The 17,787-nt window shown below is 38.1% G+C and overlaps 1 protein-coding gene across 3 annotated transcripts; it reads left to right on the top strand.

Moving 5' to 3' along the window:
• On the top strand, window positions 1-17,652 carry pfkfb2a (6-phosphofructo-2-kinase/fructose-2,6-biphosphatase 2a). Of its 3 annotated transcripts, XM_085259088.1 has the most exons (17): window positions 1-129; window positions 904-1,036; window positions 1,623-1,748; window positions 2,133-2,229; window positions 2,453-2,519; window positions 2,617-2,691; window positions 3,042-3,098; window positions 3,201-3,325; window positions 3,846-4,053; window positions 5,657-5,803; window positions 6,035-6,139; window positions 6,710-6,839; window positions 9,561-9,623; window positions 9,712-9,776; window positions 12,064-12,261; window positions 14,657-14,729; window positions 16,190-17,652. In XM_085259088.1, the coding sequence occupies exons 2-16, from the start codon at window positions 967-969 to the stop codon at window positions 14,723-14,725; spliced, it is 1,602 nt and encodes a 533-aa protein (XP_085115214.1). In that variant the 5' UTR covers window positions 1-129; window positions 904-966; the 3' UTR covers window positions 14,726-14,729; window positions 16,190-17,652. The 3 variants fall into 3 exon arrangements, 2 of the variants coding, with proteins under 2 accessions (XP_085115214.1, XP_085115213.1); XR_014890135.1 differs by lacking the exons at window positions 14,657-14,729; window positions 16,190-17,652 and adding an exon at window positions 11,038-11,103 and having other exon boundaries at window positions 12,064-12,192; XM_085259087.1 differs by lacking the exon at window positions 14,657-14,729.
• The last annotated feature ends 135 nt before the right edge of the window (window positions 17,653-17,787 follow it).

Here is a 17,787-nt window from a genome sequence, read left to right as displayed (position 1 = left end):
AAACCGAGGAGGAGGAGCTAAAACGTCCGTGAAGAAACAGGAACCGTCTCCTGTGTCGTTGAACGTCAACTGATGACAGCCCTGTGAGAAAGAAAATAAAACGAAACAAATCCTTGCGCTTTGTTTTTGGTAAGTTTATACATTTGTTCGCTTTATCGCGGCTTTTCTACAACCAGTTTTTTTCTTATTAAACGACATAATATTGAAGTGAAAGCAGAAGTGATGAACTTTATAGGCCAAGGGCAACCAGAGCTGTACCTGTTTGGCAGGATGACACTGATACAAGCTTCTGCTCTCACTGTTTTGCATATCCTGTATCCGCAAAATTCTCCTGTGATAATATCAGAAAAGCTTAGTATCAGTCTGCAGTTTTGAATTAAATCTAACTAGCTTGAGATTTTTAGCGTATAAGCTTCACTAATCATATATCTGGTATATTTGGCAGAAGAAGAATGTATCTTGTATTGCATGAATTTAAGTACAATTGAGTTCGTTACTTACTACATTAAGTAGTTGATGAATAGATATTCTTAGCAGAAAATCATTCGTCTTTTTGAATTAATGAAAAAAAATCCAACTATTATAATATTTCCAGCTTCTCTAATATGTGTATGTGCTTGTTCTCTTAGTATTAAATGAAATTTAGCTATTATTAGTTTTGAAGTTCGGTTCAATGTAGGACAAAACAAGACATTAGAACATACCTACTATTTTTTCCTGACAGGACCACAAAATAATCAACAAATGAATCAAGGGGGAAAAAAATAATTCACTTGTATGTTTTGGTTTAAATGGTTTTCCAAAATAAAATATTTTTTTCACTCAGTCATCTGTGTCACCTTATACATATATGCACACTGTTTGGATCCTCTTTATCAGCTGGTGTCTGACATGTTTCACTAGTGACCAGTGCTCCCTGACCAAGACCAGTTGTGCCAGGACAGCAGGGCAGACATCAGACGCCTCATGGCTGCCAGGCACCAGAGACCTGTGGCTGCTTCAGACAGCTCAGCGAGGACCAATGAGAAGAAGTGCTGTGAGTGGTTGCCTTTCTGTCTGTGTTCTTTAGATGCAATATGAAAATGAGAGGTGTAATTTACCCTCTATTAACGAATTATTATGTTGTTGAACTTTCAGGCTTTAATCTGGTTATCTTCAATCTGGAATGTGGGACAGGGCCTAACGTAGGAATTCAGCAGATCTCTTTAACTACACAGTGTTAATGGGATGTGCTGTGACAAATTCCAGTCATGTCTGTTCTTGCCAGAGAATGGCCTTCCACAAACAGTGATGGAAAAGCAAGGGGGAAATGTTTCCATTTCATGCTCGAGCAGACAAGGTTACGCTGTGATATAGAAACATTAACCTGCAGCAAAGAGATGACGACATTGTTACGTAAAATAAAGGTTAACTAGTTAGTGAACTTTGCAGAGGTGACATTTTATTATTACAGAACACTCCCACTCTTTGCTGTCACTGTATACAGTAGGCATACCTGCCCTTTTATTTTGAAGGGTAGATTTTAGAGGGGGCTGGTTTTGAAATGTCCTTGAATGATTAATAAAGTTTATAGTTATGTGTATCTGTTTTGGTTTGTTTTTTTGTACTTATGCAAACTGCAGCTTGGGCTTCCTACATGACCAATTCTCCAACTATGATCGTGATGATTGGATTGCCCGCTAGGGGGAAAACCTATATGTCCAAGAAGCTCACACGCTACCTCAACTGGATTGGAGTACCAACAAAGGGTCAGTAATCAGGCAATGCCTGTTTCAAAAAGTCAGACACCTTTTCGCAGGAAATCAAGCTAGTAAAACCGGATATGTAGGTTAAAAAAATAAAACTGTAGATCAGTCAAAGTTAGGGTGGTTATGATGGAGTCTATGATCATCAAGACTGCAAAAATATCCATCTAATAAAAATCTTGATCTTCAGGCAAATTATTTAATTTGTAGTTGTATATGTCAACATCTCTCAACACATGGCTCTATTTGTTGTTGTTCACCTATGTTTCAATGTACACGTAATGCAGCAGAACTGGTTTGACAGATACAGCTGGTTAGGCAGAGGCAATCCTTGTCACTTAGTTTTATTGTCGTTCTCTGACTGTTTGTTTGTTTGTTCCCTTGCAGTTTTTAATCTTGGAGTGTATAGGAGAAATGCAGTGAAGTCGTACAAGTCCTATGACTTCTTCAGACATGACAATAAAGAAGCAATGGAAATTAGAAAGTGAGTAAATTAAATCCTATTCATATATGAACGTACTTTCATAAAGTAGTTCTTGTCACTAAATGCACCTGGCTACTTTCCATGTAGGACAGTCATGCAAATTCCTTTGTTGAGCCGCGTTGTGTTTGCCTAACAAAATGGCGGCATAGTTATTACAGCACATCACGCGATGATGATAACATTAATGAGCTACTGCTTTGATTTCCTGCTTATTTTTCCACAGAAAGTTTGCCATAGTGGCACTTGCGGATGTGAAGACCTATCTGAGTGAGGAGGGAGGGCAGATTGCTGTAAGGACACCATAAAAAACCCTGAACATTATTTGTATTACGTAATACATTTAAAGCAGGGTTTGATTTATGCTGAATGCTCCATGTTGTCTCTCAGGTTTTCGACGCCACCAACACTACCAGAGAGAGGAGAGAACTCATCCTTAATTTTGCAAAAGATAATGCATATAAGGTTAGAACTGCACTTATAACTGAATAATGAAACAGTTTCTGATCACCAACCTTTTGTTGTCAGATCACAGTAATATAATGGAGCATGCGATGGCTCTTCTTGGCAAGTCTTTTCTTGGAAAAAATCCCATTTACAGCCAGTTTCCAAGAAGCATATCTCAGATATTTAAGACACCCAGAGGTTACCAAATCTTCATGACTGGACAGGCTGAACATTCCTTTCTGAACATTGTTTTGGTTTCAGTGCCTTTTTCAAACTGTATAACAGACAGTAGTTAATTTGTGTTGCAGTCATTTAAAAATGTAAAATGACACCTTTCCCCCCTAATTATGCACTTCTATTTTTTTCAGGTGTTTTTTGTTGAATCAGTATGTGACGATCCAGATGTCATCGCTGAAAACATTATGGTAAATCATACATTTACTTGCTTTTTGTCTTCATGTATCAGCAAGCTTGTATCCCTGAAGTAACGAAGCTCATGATATACCGTAAATGTCTCGTTCACATAGGACGTGAAGGTGTCCAGCCCAGATTATCCTGAGAGGGACAGAGAAAGCGTCATGGGGGATTTTCTGAAGAGAATCGAGTGTTATAAAGTGACCTACCAACCTTTAGATCCAGACGAACACGACAAGTAAGAATACCCCTACTAGTTGTATTGTTCTAATCTAATAATCTAACTCTAATTTAAAATGGAAATATTTTTTTCATGGGAGTTTAAAGTCAAGGAGATATTTTATGTAAAAGAGCATGTACCTGCAGAAGTTGTCCAGAAGATGGAAACAGAAGCTCATTTATAGTGCAAAGCAGTGATTCAGAGGTCATTACTTCCTGAACTCCTACTAACTTAGTTTTAAATTTGGAAGCTTAGTGGTTTGTTTAAAGTCTTTGATAATTACACTGATAATATATTTAGATTTTTATTGATCTCACTGAGATAATACAGTGTTATTTTAACTGTAATAAGCAAGAGTAGTTGTGGATCCTTTTACTGCTTCTCACTTCTTATGACCTTGTTAACAAGCTACTGAGAGAGAATTTTCCAGTGTATTTACACTATACCACAAGTACAAGATATGTCTTCTTTACCCTTAAGTTTTATTGGCCTGAGATTTATGTGATTCACTTATTGTTATTTTTCCTCTGCCTTACAGGAACCTGTCCTTCATCCAGGTCATCAACGTTGGCCGTAGTTTCTTGGTCAACAGGGTGCAGGATTACATTCAAAGTAAGATAGTCTACTACCTCATGAACATCCACGTCCACTCCCACTCCATCTACCTCTGCCGACACGGAGAGAGCCATCACAATGTGGAAGGACGTATAGGGGGAGACTCTGAATTGTCAGAGAGAGGAAAAGAGGTGCTTTAGTTTTTTTTCTTGTAAAGAGTTAGATGAGATTGGTAACAATGCCCATATTTATGTTTTAAATTTAATATTAACACCAACAGGCTATTTTAGCATAAACAGATAAATAGAGGGTAATGGGTGATTTGGCTCTGGCTAATATCACCTTCAAAACAATAAGCTTTAAAAGGAGGTGTGATCAAAAAGTTCTGGGAGAAGGACGTCTAACTCAAAACTTAGACGTTTCTCCAGTTTATCAACAACACTTTTACCTTGATTTTTATTTATGTGATGTGGAGTCAAATCTGGCCACATTATAAGTGAAGATATTGTAGGCAAAAAAATAAAAGATTTCACTATGCATTTATACAGCTCTCACCACATAATGATATGGGATACAAAAATTTGAAGACAGGAAGGGGTGTTTTCTAAATAACGAATCTGGTTATCTTCAATCTGGAATGTGGGACAGGGCCTAACGTAGGAATTCAGCAGATCTCTTTAACTACACAGTGTTAATGGGATGTGCTGTGACAAATTCCAGTCATGGCAATTGAAGAATTTAAGGAGGGGCATCGTTGTGAAATTAAAGAACACATGTAAGTTGTCAGAATGGAACTTGCAGAGAGTGATCTAAAAGCAGCCTAAACATTTTAAATCAGGTTAGGTTTTTGATTCTTATGGTCCATCCATTTTCTGCCATTTATCTGGATTTGATTTATGAGGACAGCAATCTAAGTAGATGCCCAGACCTCACTTTCCCCAACCACCCCCTCCATCTGATCCCAAGCCAGCTGAGACACATAATCTCTCCAGCATGTACTTGGGCTCTTGCTGGTAGGACAGTGTGCGAACCAGCTTACCTAGAAGCCATCCAGGAGATATGCTTGTTAGATGCCACCCTCACTGGTATCCAGCAACTCATGATTTCAGTCACTACCAAGAGCTTGTAGGCTAAGAATGTCAATCGACTGGTAAATAATTAGCTTCGTTCACTTTAGACTGCAGTTCACATTTCAACCATTGCAAACCACCTTGCTGCACACTGGAGGTCACTGCCTGACCACATCATCTGTGAAAAGCAGAAATGTGAACAGAATCATTGATGAAGGGCAGCCATGGTGGAGTCCAAGTCTCACAGAGTCTGACTTACTGCATGCAATCCAAACGAAGCACTTACTAGTCTGACTCTTTCTTCACCTCTGGTGTCCATCATCTGGTTCAGGGGTTACCGCCGTGCACTTTGTAGCCACAGCGCTGTAGCTCTCAGCTTCGGCAATAGAGCTGCTTAACATGGTCCACTCATACTCAGCTTTTCTAGCCTCTAGTTTCTAGCCTTACTTGTTTGGTGCACAAACCTGTCCATCACGACAAGGTGGCAATTGAAGAATTTAAGGAGGGGCATCGTTGTGAAATTAAAGAACACATGTAAGTTGTCAGAATGGAACTTGCAGAGAGTGATCTAAAAGCAGCCTAAACATTTTAAATCAGGTTAGGTTTTTGATTCTTATGGTCCTGCTCCTTGAACCTGTAAAATACAGTTCAACTGAACGTGAGAAGAATGACTTTATAGTCAGTTCTTAAACATATTTGTGTTTTCATATGCTATGTTTGACAGTTTGCAGCTGCACTGAAGAGGTTTGTGAAAGAGCATAAATTGTCAGACCTGAAAGTTTGGACCAGCCAGCTAAGACGCACCATTCAGACAGCAGAGGAGCTGGGTATTCCCTATGAACAGTGGAAGATTCTCAATGAAATAGATGCTGTAGGTATTACTTAAGTTTTATATATACAAACTTTTGTTAAACTTCTTGAAATACAGCTTAAAGTCTGCACTTTAATGACTCCTTGATTGTTGTGTGCAACTGTGATGTCTACAGAGGAAAAACTACAATAAATGTGTCATTTTCATGTGTGAAACTGTATTTGCCTGCATATATTGGAACGGACACAGTGAAAACATGATAAGTCTCGATCTTATTACTTTGTATTTTAGGGAGTGTGTGAAGAAATGACCTATAAGATGATTGAGGAAAAATACCCAGAGGAGTATGCTATGCGAGACCAGGACAAGTATCATTACCGCTACCCTGGAGGAGAGGTAAAAGGTTTAATTTTATCCTGGAGTGTTGTTTGACCTGCCATATATTACCACTGTGAGTTTGTCAAGTTTATGCAACAGGCTTTAAATTTCAAGTTTATTTTTTACTTTTTATTTCTCATTATTCTTTTACCATAGTGTGAATGCCAGAGGGCTGCGGATGAATCATCAGTCAGAAAAACAGAAGTTAAAAATGTTGTCAGCTGCATGAATAGCTTCTTCTTTTTTTTTTTTTGGACACTTTTTATTTGTTTAGGAACATTTTTATGCAACAAGCTTCTTTTTTAACTACAAATGCATCATTATATGTGACAGAACAGAAGATTTTATGCTGAGATAAATAGAAATACGATGAGCTCATATTGCAGAGGAGAATAGAATAAAGACACGTCAGCTATATTGTTGCTGTTCATCATAACTAACACTGACTAATAAAGAAAAGGGAAAATTAAAATAACAGTAAGCACATGACAAAATTAGATCTTGCAGTAGTTAGTCAAAGATTTTTTGATGTAACAAACTGAAAAATGTGAAACTGAATGGACCTCTTTCATTTGACTCTCTCCATAGTCCTATCAGGACCTGGTTCAGCGGCTGGAGCCAGTGATCATGGAGCTGGAGCGACAGGCTAATGTTCTGGTCATCTGTCATCAGGCTGTCATGCGCTGCTTGCTCGCATATTTTCTGGACAAAGGCGCAGGTGACATGCTCAGAAATAGGATGCTAAAGCACCTTCTCAGATTACAGGTTTACAGTGCTGAGTGATCCATTTCAGCCAGCATTGTCATTACCACAACTAATTTGCCCAGATAAATAAGCACTCATTCATACAAGTTAATTCAATGCAATTTAGTTGTATTTAAATAGTGCCAAATTACAACAACAGTTGTAATACAGTCAGCAGAAATACAAAGTTAGCAGAAATACACTAAATGACTCATGCACGTGCAACTTTAATGGATGAGAAGCAGTTTCCAAAGCACTTACTATTTTTGTTTCTTTATATTTGGAGAAATATCACATGGGGCACTAAATTTAGATATTGTCATGACTTTGAAATGTGCATTTCCACATTACCAGTTGTTTCCTTATTGTAGATTATGCACTTGGCATTGTGTGAATGGCTGCATAGCAGTGCCAAAGGCCACCAGTGTGCAGGTTTACTTTTTAAAAAGCTGGTTTTACTTTTCACCAATATATCCTAAAAAAAACTATTTCATTTCAGCAAAATGAAAATATGTGATTTTTAAGGAATAAGTGGGCCTGTAAAAGAGGTAATCTAAACAGAACCTTTTTCTAATTTACTGCTTAAAAAAGTGAGAGACAGCTACCTATATATTCGTGGATGAAACCATTATGAAGGGAGAAACCGGAGGGACAGTAACTAATTCAAAACAAATAAGCCCCATTCCTCCATGCTCTCACAACAGATGGTTTCATTTCACTCATTAGGTCTCTGTATTTCAGCCAGCCGCACCCTCAACCCCCTCTTTGGTCTAACCAGAAAGGACTAAGCCAGGTACCTCATAAAGCAGAAAAAGTAATTAAAGCAACCATCATTTAGAATTTTAGACTACAGTCTAATGTAATAAAACGTGTGGAAAAAAGAAACACAAGCTAAACAAGCTAGGTGTGTACAATGCAACTCCAGTGACTGCAACAAAAATATGGTAATAATGTAATGATGTGGGAGTTTGTGAAACCATAAATCTGGTTTATGTGTTGAGAGTAGTGTGGCTGAATATTGCAAAAGGGTCATTTCAGCTGTTGTGCGGCTGTGGGCACGGCAATCGCAGGCTGAGCAGTGAGAACCGCACATAACTGCCGGGAGGTGTTTTCTGAAGAATGAATAGTAAATTTATTTTAAGCCTTTTTAAGTGCTGCACACTTTCAACCAATCACAATCTAATTAATTATTATTCTCAATCTCATCTACAAATGGCGCCAGACTATTGCGTCACACACTCTTTAGTGCTCAAAGTGCAATTCATACTTTTATAGACATCAGCCAACTGTGCGCTGTTAGTACGTGCATCTCTAATTCATATAACAGAATTAGGCACAGGCTTAGATGGATGTTGTGTCCACCCACCATGTTTTCTGTGCCATGAGCTCTAAGTTCCAGCGAAGAACCTCTAAGAATAGTACAGCTTTAACTGCAGTATACTGTGTATTAAGCTGTGTCCCAGTGCAGTAAACAGGGTGGATGTTATTTGGCAGAGCAGAATCACTGATATAAATATTTTGACCACATTAGACAGTGGATGGTAATGAAACAATCAATCATTTAGTTAGACTTTCATTCTGTGATTGTCTTTTTAATGCCACCACATGGGGGAGTCTAAGTCACAACCTTTCAGATCAACTTTTTCTGCATGTATATTTTTTAATGAATATAGGGGGAAACAGCCACATAAAAATGCTGACTGTTTCCAGATTAATCAAAATTTAACATAAGGAACATCTGCTAAACGTGACGCAGTGAAGAGAGCACCACTCTTTGCAGACTACTCTGTTTTTAAGACATGTAGGAGATGATTGGTTTTAAAGTAGCACCATGTGCCTGATAATGCACTGAGTTATGTCTCCAGAGATTTAGATATTCAGGTATGTCTGTAAAAAGTGATGTAAATAAGTGACGTCTGTAATGACGTACTTCCTGATTGCCGCTGTCTTCTCCAGTGTTTGGAAAATAAACAGATCAGAAAGACGCCATCAACAGCAGTAGCAAGAGTTCAAGCTATACAATTAGGACTCCCCGTGATATAGAAATGTGTTTTTAGTGTCCCTCTATATTTTCATTTATGAAGGTAAATATTATGACATAACGAAAATGTTGTCTAGAAGGGTTAGAAAAAATAAATGAGAGTGAAAATAAAATAACAAAAACACAGGACAGGAAAGACTGATGTTGTTATTATTGGGCACAAACAAGGTAAGAATGTCGTATATGTGAACGCCATTGGCAATCAGAAACTTGGAAAGGGACAGATTAGATCATTATGTGCTGAAAGCTTCTTTATGTACTTGATCATGTGACGTGAGCATTACTTTTGGAAAATAATTAGTTCACTCACTACCATAATATGGCGTGGGCAGAAGTGGTTCTGTCAGTCAGCAGAGGAAGTGGTCAGTGCTCCTGGATCGGTTTAAAAGCTCAACCACAGTCTGACTGCAAAAACCAAAGTGTGGGTGCTGCTTTGACTGGCTTCATGTCCCACTGCACTGCGCACCCATGAGACATACAGCAGAGTTAACAGCAACATGCACTGTACCTCCATAAAGCGCAGCATAAGTTTTACAGCTGGCCTGCCACTTCAGACATGACAGTAAACTCCACAAACATGTAGTAGAATATGAAAAGCATGACTGGGTGAAACCACAGTAATCTCACTGGCCACTTTTATTCATGTTGGCACAGATGACCTGCCCTTCTTGAAGTGCCCCCTACACACTGTCCTAAAACTCACCCCTGTGGCTTATGGTAAGTCCCTACTTTGTTGTTAAGTCAACTAAACATCCTCACTTGTTTTTGTTGCCTTGTTGTAATGTATTTTGGTTCCTTCTCCTAGGTTGTAAAGTGGATGTATTTGACCTGGGGGTGGAGGCTGTCAACACTCACAGGGATAGACCATTAGTAAGCTTCTGCCTGTTTTCTAGTGTTTCGTATCGCAAACATGTGGTCAGTTTTCTGTAGAACCGTTCATCCTATTCTTTGTCACGTGTTTGTCCATAGTATGGAGTCTGAAACATCAGTCATCTGTGTTAACCAGCGCCATGTTAAGAGTTATTCTTTGGAATAATTGTTCCTCATTCTCGAAAAGCCTTTCAGAATTGCACTTGTAATTTCGATCCAACAGTTAGATAAGAAGATTTATACCAATCATTCCAATCATATCTGACTATATCTAGAAAGGAAGCAGTGGAAACAACAGCTAGCCTGTGTTTAAGTTATTTACAGTCACAAGCCACTTTGTTTGGTTGCTAGTATACCATTCTAGGATCGGGTTGGATCCACTTTAGCCTTAAAACCTGTCTTAATTCTTTGTGGCATAAATTCAACAAGGCACTGAAAAGATTCCTCAGAGATTTCGGACTATATTGGCATGATAGCCACACATAGTGGCTGCACATTTATCAGCATGGTCTCAGTCTACTGCTCCACCACATCCCACAAAACATGGTCAGCAACAATAATGAGCTAGACTATGGTGTTTAATCAATGCTCGACTGATAATAAGTAAGGAAAGTATCCCTCCCACCTTTACACCACCAACAGCCTGAACTGTTGCTACCATCTGAATGTTACAGTAGGAAAGCTGACTCATCAGATAAGGCAATATTGTGTTGTCCAGTTTTGGTGAGCCTGTACAAATGGTAGCCTTGTTTTCCTGCTCTATCCTAACAGTACTAGCACCCAGTGTGGTGTTCTGCTGCTGTATTTGTACATTTGTTTCTCGGTTCCACGTCTTAAGCGTACAGAGATACTCCTCTGCATATCTTGGTTGTAACTAGCAGTTATTGCAGTTACAGTTCTCTTCCTCTCAGCTCAAATCAGTTAGTTGCTTTCACCCAGCAAACTGCTACTTACTGAATATTTTCTCCTTTTTTTTTTTTTTTGAGAATTTTCTGTATTTGTATTCAAGTTTCGGAAATACTCAGACCTGCTCTACTAACCATGCCACCTTAAATCGCCTTTCCTCCCCATTCCGATGCTCTGTTTGGACTTCAGCAGGCTGTCTTGATCAAATCAATGAATAGCAGTGCTGCCATGTGATTTGCTGATTAGATATTTGTGTTAACGAGCAGTTTACAGGTGTACCTAATAAAGTGGCCAGTGAGTGTAAATCTTTGTCCCAGTTTTTCTAATGTAATGTGTGGGACTATTTCTTGATCAGGTGCAATGAATCCTGGAGTTTTGTCCTCACTGTGCGGGTACGGCCATTGTCTCTGGTGGGAGATAGGTCAGTGCAAAAAAGTTTTCCACCTCTCCTTGTCCATCTGTTGTTGGCTCCAGGTGGAGGGGAGCTCTTTGGTGACTCCTTTTTAGTGTTTCTTAGTTGGCCTTTCCTTTGTTTCCCTCAGAGATTCCTTTAAAGGGTATATCTGCTAGTGCTACTTTAAAAAGCACGTGGCCCATCATCCTCAGTGCCTTCTCTTTACTTGTTCAGCAGGTAGTTGGTTTAGTGTTTCTTCTACTAATGTCAGCAAGCAATAAAAACTACAGGAAAGTCTGTGGTAAGTTATGTGTGAGGTATATTATTAACTCTGTTTCTGCTTTTATAAACACCTGTTGTGTGGGGAAATACATCCAAACTTGTTTATGTACTCAAACACCTTTATCGCTTTTGGGAAATTCTATTTAAGGAGTTCCCTTAAATGTTCTGAATTTTAAGAAATGTATCAGAAATGTATCAGAAATGTATTACAAACAGTGGACATTATTTTTATTACACCGATCATCTAGACAGGATTATATTAACACTGTAAAACATTTTGCAAGAAAAAAGTTAAAAGTATGAAATGGTTACACAACAGCATACAAAATAAACTACAGTTCATTTTAAATAGTTCAGATTGTTCATTTTAAATAATGTCCACCTTGTAGCACTCATCAGTGAGGTCCATGTCTGCTCTCTGCCCGTGGAGCTCATGCTGATTAGTTACAAGTATTTAAAGTCTGAGTCCTGAGACAAAGTGGGTGTTAACACATAAACACGTTTACTGAGAAACCTCTTGTTAACTGTGGTGAGAAATATCCTGTCCCCTCAGACTAACATGACAATGGCTCTTCTATTTATGGTTGTTTGTGTCAGTGGCTGTCTTTCCCAAACATGGAACGCACTGATTTTAGACCAAGGAGAGGTTTAGTCATTGTAACATAAAAGTTAGTCCACTTTCTCTTTTTGTTCTTTGCTGAGCAGAATAAAGGCCAAACAGATGCCATACCAGCTTTCCTTCGAAGAAACAGCTTCACACCGCTGTCCAGCCAAGACCAGATTAAACGACCTCGTCTTTACAGTGTGGGGAACCCTTCACATACTCGTATGTCCCAGGCCCCTACTTTACCCAGCATGCAATTCTCTGAGGCATCTGAAGGGTCAGAAACGGTACAAAGTGAGGTCAGTGCCTTTCTCACACAAGATACTGTGGTTATAGGTCAGCTGGTATGGCTGAATATACAGATAAATATTATATATTCATATAAATATCTGAAACAGACTAAACAATCAGCAAATTATGTTAGATGAGTCAGAATGTATCAGAATAAATAAAGTGATTCAACCAACATTTACTATTGTTGCTCACACAATGGATGATGAGATGTCCATGTGGACATGCACTGGCTTTTTGTAACAATTTAGCTTCAAAGTCGGCTTGGCTAATAATGATAATTAAAAAGCAGTGTGACGGTGTAAAAAAACTGTGTTATTTTATCCACCATTTACTCTGACACTGAATTGCGTGGGACACTAACAGTACCAACGTTGCCTTGCTTGTAGCCACAAAGGTTCATGTGAAAAATGGAGATAACAAAAAGTCTCAGTAGGCACAAATTTGGAGGCCATCCTTGCTTGTCTTGTAACAGTGAAGACACATGACACAACTGGCTGTGAAAAATTAGCAAAATGAAAACTGAACTAACATTTGAAACTAATACTGTAGATAGGGCTGCTCAATTAATCGAATTTTAATCACGATTACGATCTGGGCTTTCAACGATCATTAAAAATGACTGAGCCGATTATTAGCCCCTCCCTCATTTATCCGCGACACCTTAAAGGCCGGTCCGTGAAAATATTGTCGGGCATAAACCGGTCCGTGGCGCAAAAAAGGTTGGAGACCGCTGATTAAGAGGACCCGAGGGAAGCTCGGAAAGCTAAGCAGAAGTTATTTGGAGAGTGACTGCCGTTGGTTGAAAAGAGAGTTTAAAAAAAAAAAAAAAACTTCAGTGGTGTTGCACACTATTTTATATTATTTTTTTAAAGTCATTGTTAACCCTTTAAAGCCGGTCAGAGCAGCACGCTCCGTTTTGCGTAACTATTTTTAAATCCCTGTAGAACCTGAACCGTGTAAGCTAGCGCAATAATTTGTTTTGCATATGAAACCGGAGGAGTTGTACTTACATCTTATGCCATCAGCTTGTCCTCGGTCACGGTTTCCTTCCACATATAGCTTTGCAAAAATTGCATAAAAAGCGCTTGCAGGAACAAAAACATAATATTCCAGAAACACGCTTTGCCGATCCGATCAGCTGTTCGTAACACTTCCCACAGTGAAATGAGGCACCTGCTGTTTTCTTTGCAAATTTGCATCATAGGATTGTTTTTTGTTTTTCCTGCAGTATATAAAAATTGGTGTATCTCCAAAATAAAACTATGAAGACACTCAAAATAAATTTCCTGTTGTTGTAAACTATTTTTTGCAACTTTATTGTATTTAAAGTTTTGAGGGATAAACCTCTTAAATTTCTCCAAGTAGAAATATATGTAAACAAAACAAAAGCGATTTTCAATTTTTTTTGTAGTTTATTGCACTTTTTTGCAATTTATGTAATTACTATGGACTTAATGCATACATATTATTAAAATATGGGCTATAACAGTTGTATTGAAATGCTCCCACAAATGGCACTACAGCATGTAAAAAAAAAAAAATAATAATATAAGCTCTGGTGGACTTGGTTCCATAGTAGGTCTTAAAGGGTTAAATAAATCGTAAATAAATTGAGATCAAATAATCGTGATCTCAATTTCAGTGAAAATAATCGTGATTATCATTTTTGCCATAATCGAGCAGCCCTAACTGTAGACATGATTAATATAGGAAAAAGTTAAAAGTTGAAAGGTTAACAGCAGCATACAGTGAAATATGATGACTGAAAAAAACTCAAAGCAACTAAACCAGTCTTATCATTATTTTTTATTATGAAAAGTGTTAGACAAACAGAACCTTTGGTAATCAGTTATTACTGGAATATAACGGAACAATGTTATCAAGTGCTATCAAGATTGTTCTTTAGTTTGTTCTAACGTGTTTATCACAGGTGCAATGCACCGTCTGGACAATCACTGCTCTGCATGTACACATATGCCTATCTTTTCTCATACCATACAGCATGAGGGAGGATTATTTATCTTTTTATTTAAATAATTGATTCAAGGTTTAAATAAAAGTATTCTGTATGTACAAATGTACTTTAAGTGTTAAGGTTTTGGGCTGGCAGAGGCCAGCATAAGCAAACCCAGGATGGTTTGTTTTTCATGTTCATGGATGTTTACAACAAGCAATGTTCCTTCATAAGGATGTTGGATGTGTATACATGAATATAACTTTTTGTTACCCAAAAAGTGACCTTTTAGCTGTAGTAGGACAGAAAATCAGTGTCTCACTCTGAGCTGTGACCTCAGATTTTAGTATTAGTTCAAGTTCAGTCGGCGCCAGTCAAAACAAATAGCTCATTCCTGTTTGGGTTAAAGCAGTCTACTTTCTCTCCCTTGCTTTTCCCTCTTGCAGAACTCTCTAAATGGTTTCACTGGTGCAGACACAGATGACTGTGTGGAGTTTAAAAACAGAAGTACATAAAAAGGTATTCATAACCTTCCTCTTATCTGTTACACAGAACATTATACATATATCAGTATACTTTATACTCTGTACTGTACTTTACAATACTATACACTCACTGGTGACCTTATTAGTTACACCTTATTAGTACTTGTTTGGATCCCTTTTGCCTTCAGGACTGCCTTGATTCATGGACACATCAAAGATTTTGGTCTATATTCACTTGATAGCATCAAACAGTTTCTACAGATTTGTCAACTGCACATCTGTGATGCAAATCTTCCATTTCACATCCTAAAGGTGCTTTCATGTTGTTAACACCAAGTTCTGACCCTACCATCCAGATGTCACAGCAGATGTTTGTCCAACTTTGTTGACTCTGTGCAAATTATAGCCTCAGTTTGCTGTTCTTAGCTGATGGTGCATTTAGAAATGCTCTTCGGCATACCTTGATGGTAGCAAGTGGTTATTTAGCTGCATAAAATAACATAGCAACAATCTGTTCTCAAACCACAGTTCCAGAGATCAGCTCTTTCCAAAAGCTTAACAATAAAAGTATGTCTTCAACTTTAATTTAGAGGCATTCACTCACAGTTGATGGTCACTCAGGAGTCATTCTACAGCAGGGGTCGGCAACTCCAGGCCCCCTGGATCAACACACCTGAATCAAATGACTAGTTCATTAACAGGCCTCTGGAGAACTTCAAGTAATGTTGAGGAGGTAATTTAGCCATCTGAATGAGCTGTGTTGGATCAAGGACACATCTAAAACCAGCAGCACACCGGCACTTGAGGCCTATAGTTGCCTAGCCCTGTTCTAGAGCCTTGGTGCAACTGCAGCAAAGGCTGGATGGATGGATGCAGGTGGAAGATCATTTAAGACCACTGGATTACAGCAAGTGCTACCAAGGCTGGTAGCACTGGAGTAATTTGATCTCTCTCTTTTTTTTTCTTGAGAGTGTTCGAAACTGTGGTTGACCACAGAAATTTGTCAATTTTACAATTTGTGTCAGAGATTTTTTAACTTGTGTTTTAATGAGAGGACATTAAAGTGCCCTTTCAACTATTACCCTCCCAGTTAATAGTTGAAAACTAATGGAAATCCAATTTCTTATAGGCAACATTACTTTTGCTGACTGACGCTCACTGGGTATTTTGTGTTTTTTCTTTTTATAATCATTATCTGTAAAGCCTAGAAATCATTGTGTGGGAAAAACCCAGGAGATCAGCAGTTTCTGAAATACTTGAAATAGCCCATCTGTCACCAATAACTCTGCCACATTCAAAGTAACTTAAATTACCATTCTTTCCCTTTCTTTTGCTTAGTTTGAACTTCAGCAGGTTGTCTTGCTCTTGTTTTCATGCCTCAAAGCAAAGATTACTTGCATTAACTAGCAGTTGCCGAGGTATACCTAACAAGGTGGCTGGTGAGTGAACTGTATTACAGTTGTCTCATTGCTTCATTTTTGTCTTTTATCCCAGGCTTTTCTCGACAAGTCCAGTACTGACCAGCAAGGACCAGCAGAAAGAAACCCAAAAAGCTTCGGTCATTATGATTTTAAGCATGGACTTGCAAGTTAGAGCATGTGTGTACATAAATGAAGTCAGCGAATGTGTGATCCATTCAAATATACAAATCAAACACTTGTACCAAAGACACTCTCAACACCATCCATTAGTTGCTAGCACACTCCATATAATATTGCAGATTACAGTCATGGTGTGCTTTATTAGATGTCGAATATGCTGATTGTGAAATTTATACCTCAACCTTTTTTCTTCAGTGTAGTATAAGAGAATTTCTGTCTTGAAGGAAGCCATGTGCAGCCTTATTTTGTGCTTAGATTGTTTCACTTTTAATTTTAAGGTCACTTAGTTATGTGCATTCTCCCTCTGACAACATGTAGCAATAAATGTATTGTGAGGTGCAATTTAGGTATGCAGAAGTGCGATTTAGTTTTCAGGGGGAAGCCATAAGCTGTAAACATTAATGACATGTTTCGTCCAGCCCTATAAAAAGTGCAGGATCTACTGTGTGTCGACTTTAATCTGTGACAGTTAGTTAATCTTCTCTCTTGAGATGTGTACTTCTTCTTTTATTTTGTCTTCCGTATAAATAACAGCTTTGATATAGAATCATGGCACTGTGATCATGTAAAGCTGCTCACCTTTGAACTGCATAAAATTAATGCAGATTTTCTAAACACAGAGGTTACTTGTACAGCAGTATTGGATGTTATGTTGGTTTGTAATGCTTTAGATTTCGTCACGGGGAAAAACAAATCAGGGCCTTTGTAGTTCTACCTTTACTGTCCATATGGAACGACAAGATTGAAAAAGGGTCATTTAGGAAAGTACCTTTATTTACAGGAATATAGGCTTTGACCCAGGTAATCAAAGATATGATATGCAAAATTGTTTCCTTGAATGGAAGGAAATGGAATTGACGACACATTTGAATGTCTTAAAATGAACTTGTAGCTAATGTAGCTGCACACATTTTACCACAGTTACACTGTTTTTACACAGACTGTCATTTGTATTTAAGACTGACTTGGAAATAAAGTCTTTATTCCAGTAAAGAAATCTGTGCAATCTCAGTGGGAGTAACCTTCCTGTTTGCTAAACTCCAGAGACATGCATCAACAGAGTTGAATGAGGGAGCGATCTAAGGACAAATCTAAATCTGGGAATGAGATACATTTAGATTGAAATGTAACAGTTGGATGATACAAATCTGATATGTTGCTTTTGTGACACAGCTTTTCACTGCGTGGTCTGTTCTGCTTCTACTGTAATGATAATGTTTTCTAATATGTAAATCCAGCAGTTTTGTTTCAGAGTTCTAAAGAAAAAGGAGCTCTGTGCAGCACATTCAGCTCTGAATTGTGAATTGTTTTTGTTCTTATTTTAAATAAATAAATCCCAACTTATTTGATTCATGATTTAAGATACTGATTTGTATTTTTTGTGATTACTACCAGGAAATCAGGGAAATGCATGAAGAAAAAAGAAAGTAAAAGCAGCACTGCTGAGAAATGACCCTCACATTGCTTTGACGCCTAAATAAGGCCTTGAAT

This window comes from Mchenga conophoros, linkage group LG20, assembly GCF_057382185.1.
Source record: "Mchenga conophoros isolate Kocher_MC1m ecotype Shallow Benthic linkage group LG20, M_conophoros_male_GT1.1, whole genome shotgun sequence".
Classification (NCBI taxonomy): Eukaryota; Metazoa; Chordata; class Actinopteri; order Cichliformes; family Cichlidae; genus Mchenga; species Mchenga conophoros.
This window is presented reverse-complemented; position numbering and strand designations above follow the sequence as displayed.

What these genes read in the sequence shown, in the direction of transcription:
- pfkfb2a (XM_085259087.1), top strand. Translation starts at nt 967, where the DNA reads ATGGCTGCCAGGCACCAGAGACCTGTGGCTGCTTCAGACAGCTCAGCG. An exon ending in AGGAGGGAGGGCAGATTGCT is followed by an intron (nt 2,520 to 2,616) that starts GTAAGGACACCA and finishes GTTGTCTCTCAG; the next exon opens with GTTTTCGACGCCACCAACAC. An exon ending in ACTCACCCCTGTGGCTTATG is followed by an intron (nt 9,624 to 9,711) that starts GTAAGTCCCTAC and finishes TCCTTCTCCTAG; the next exon opens with GTTGTAAAGTGGATGTATTT.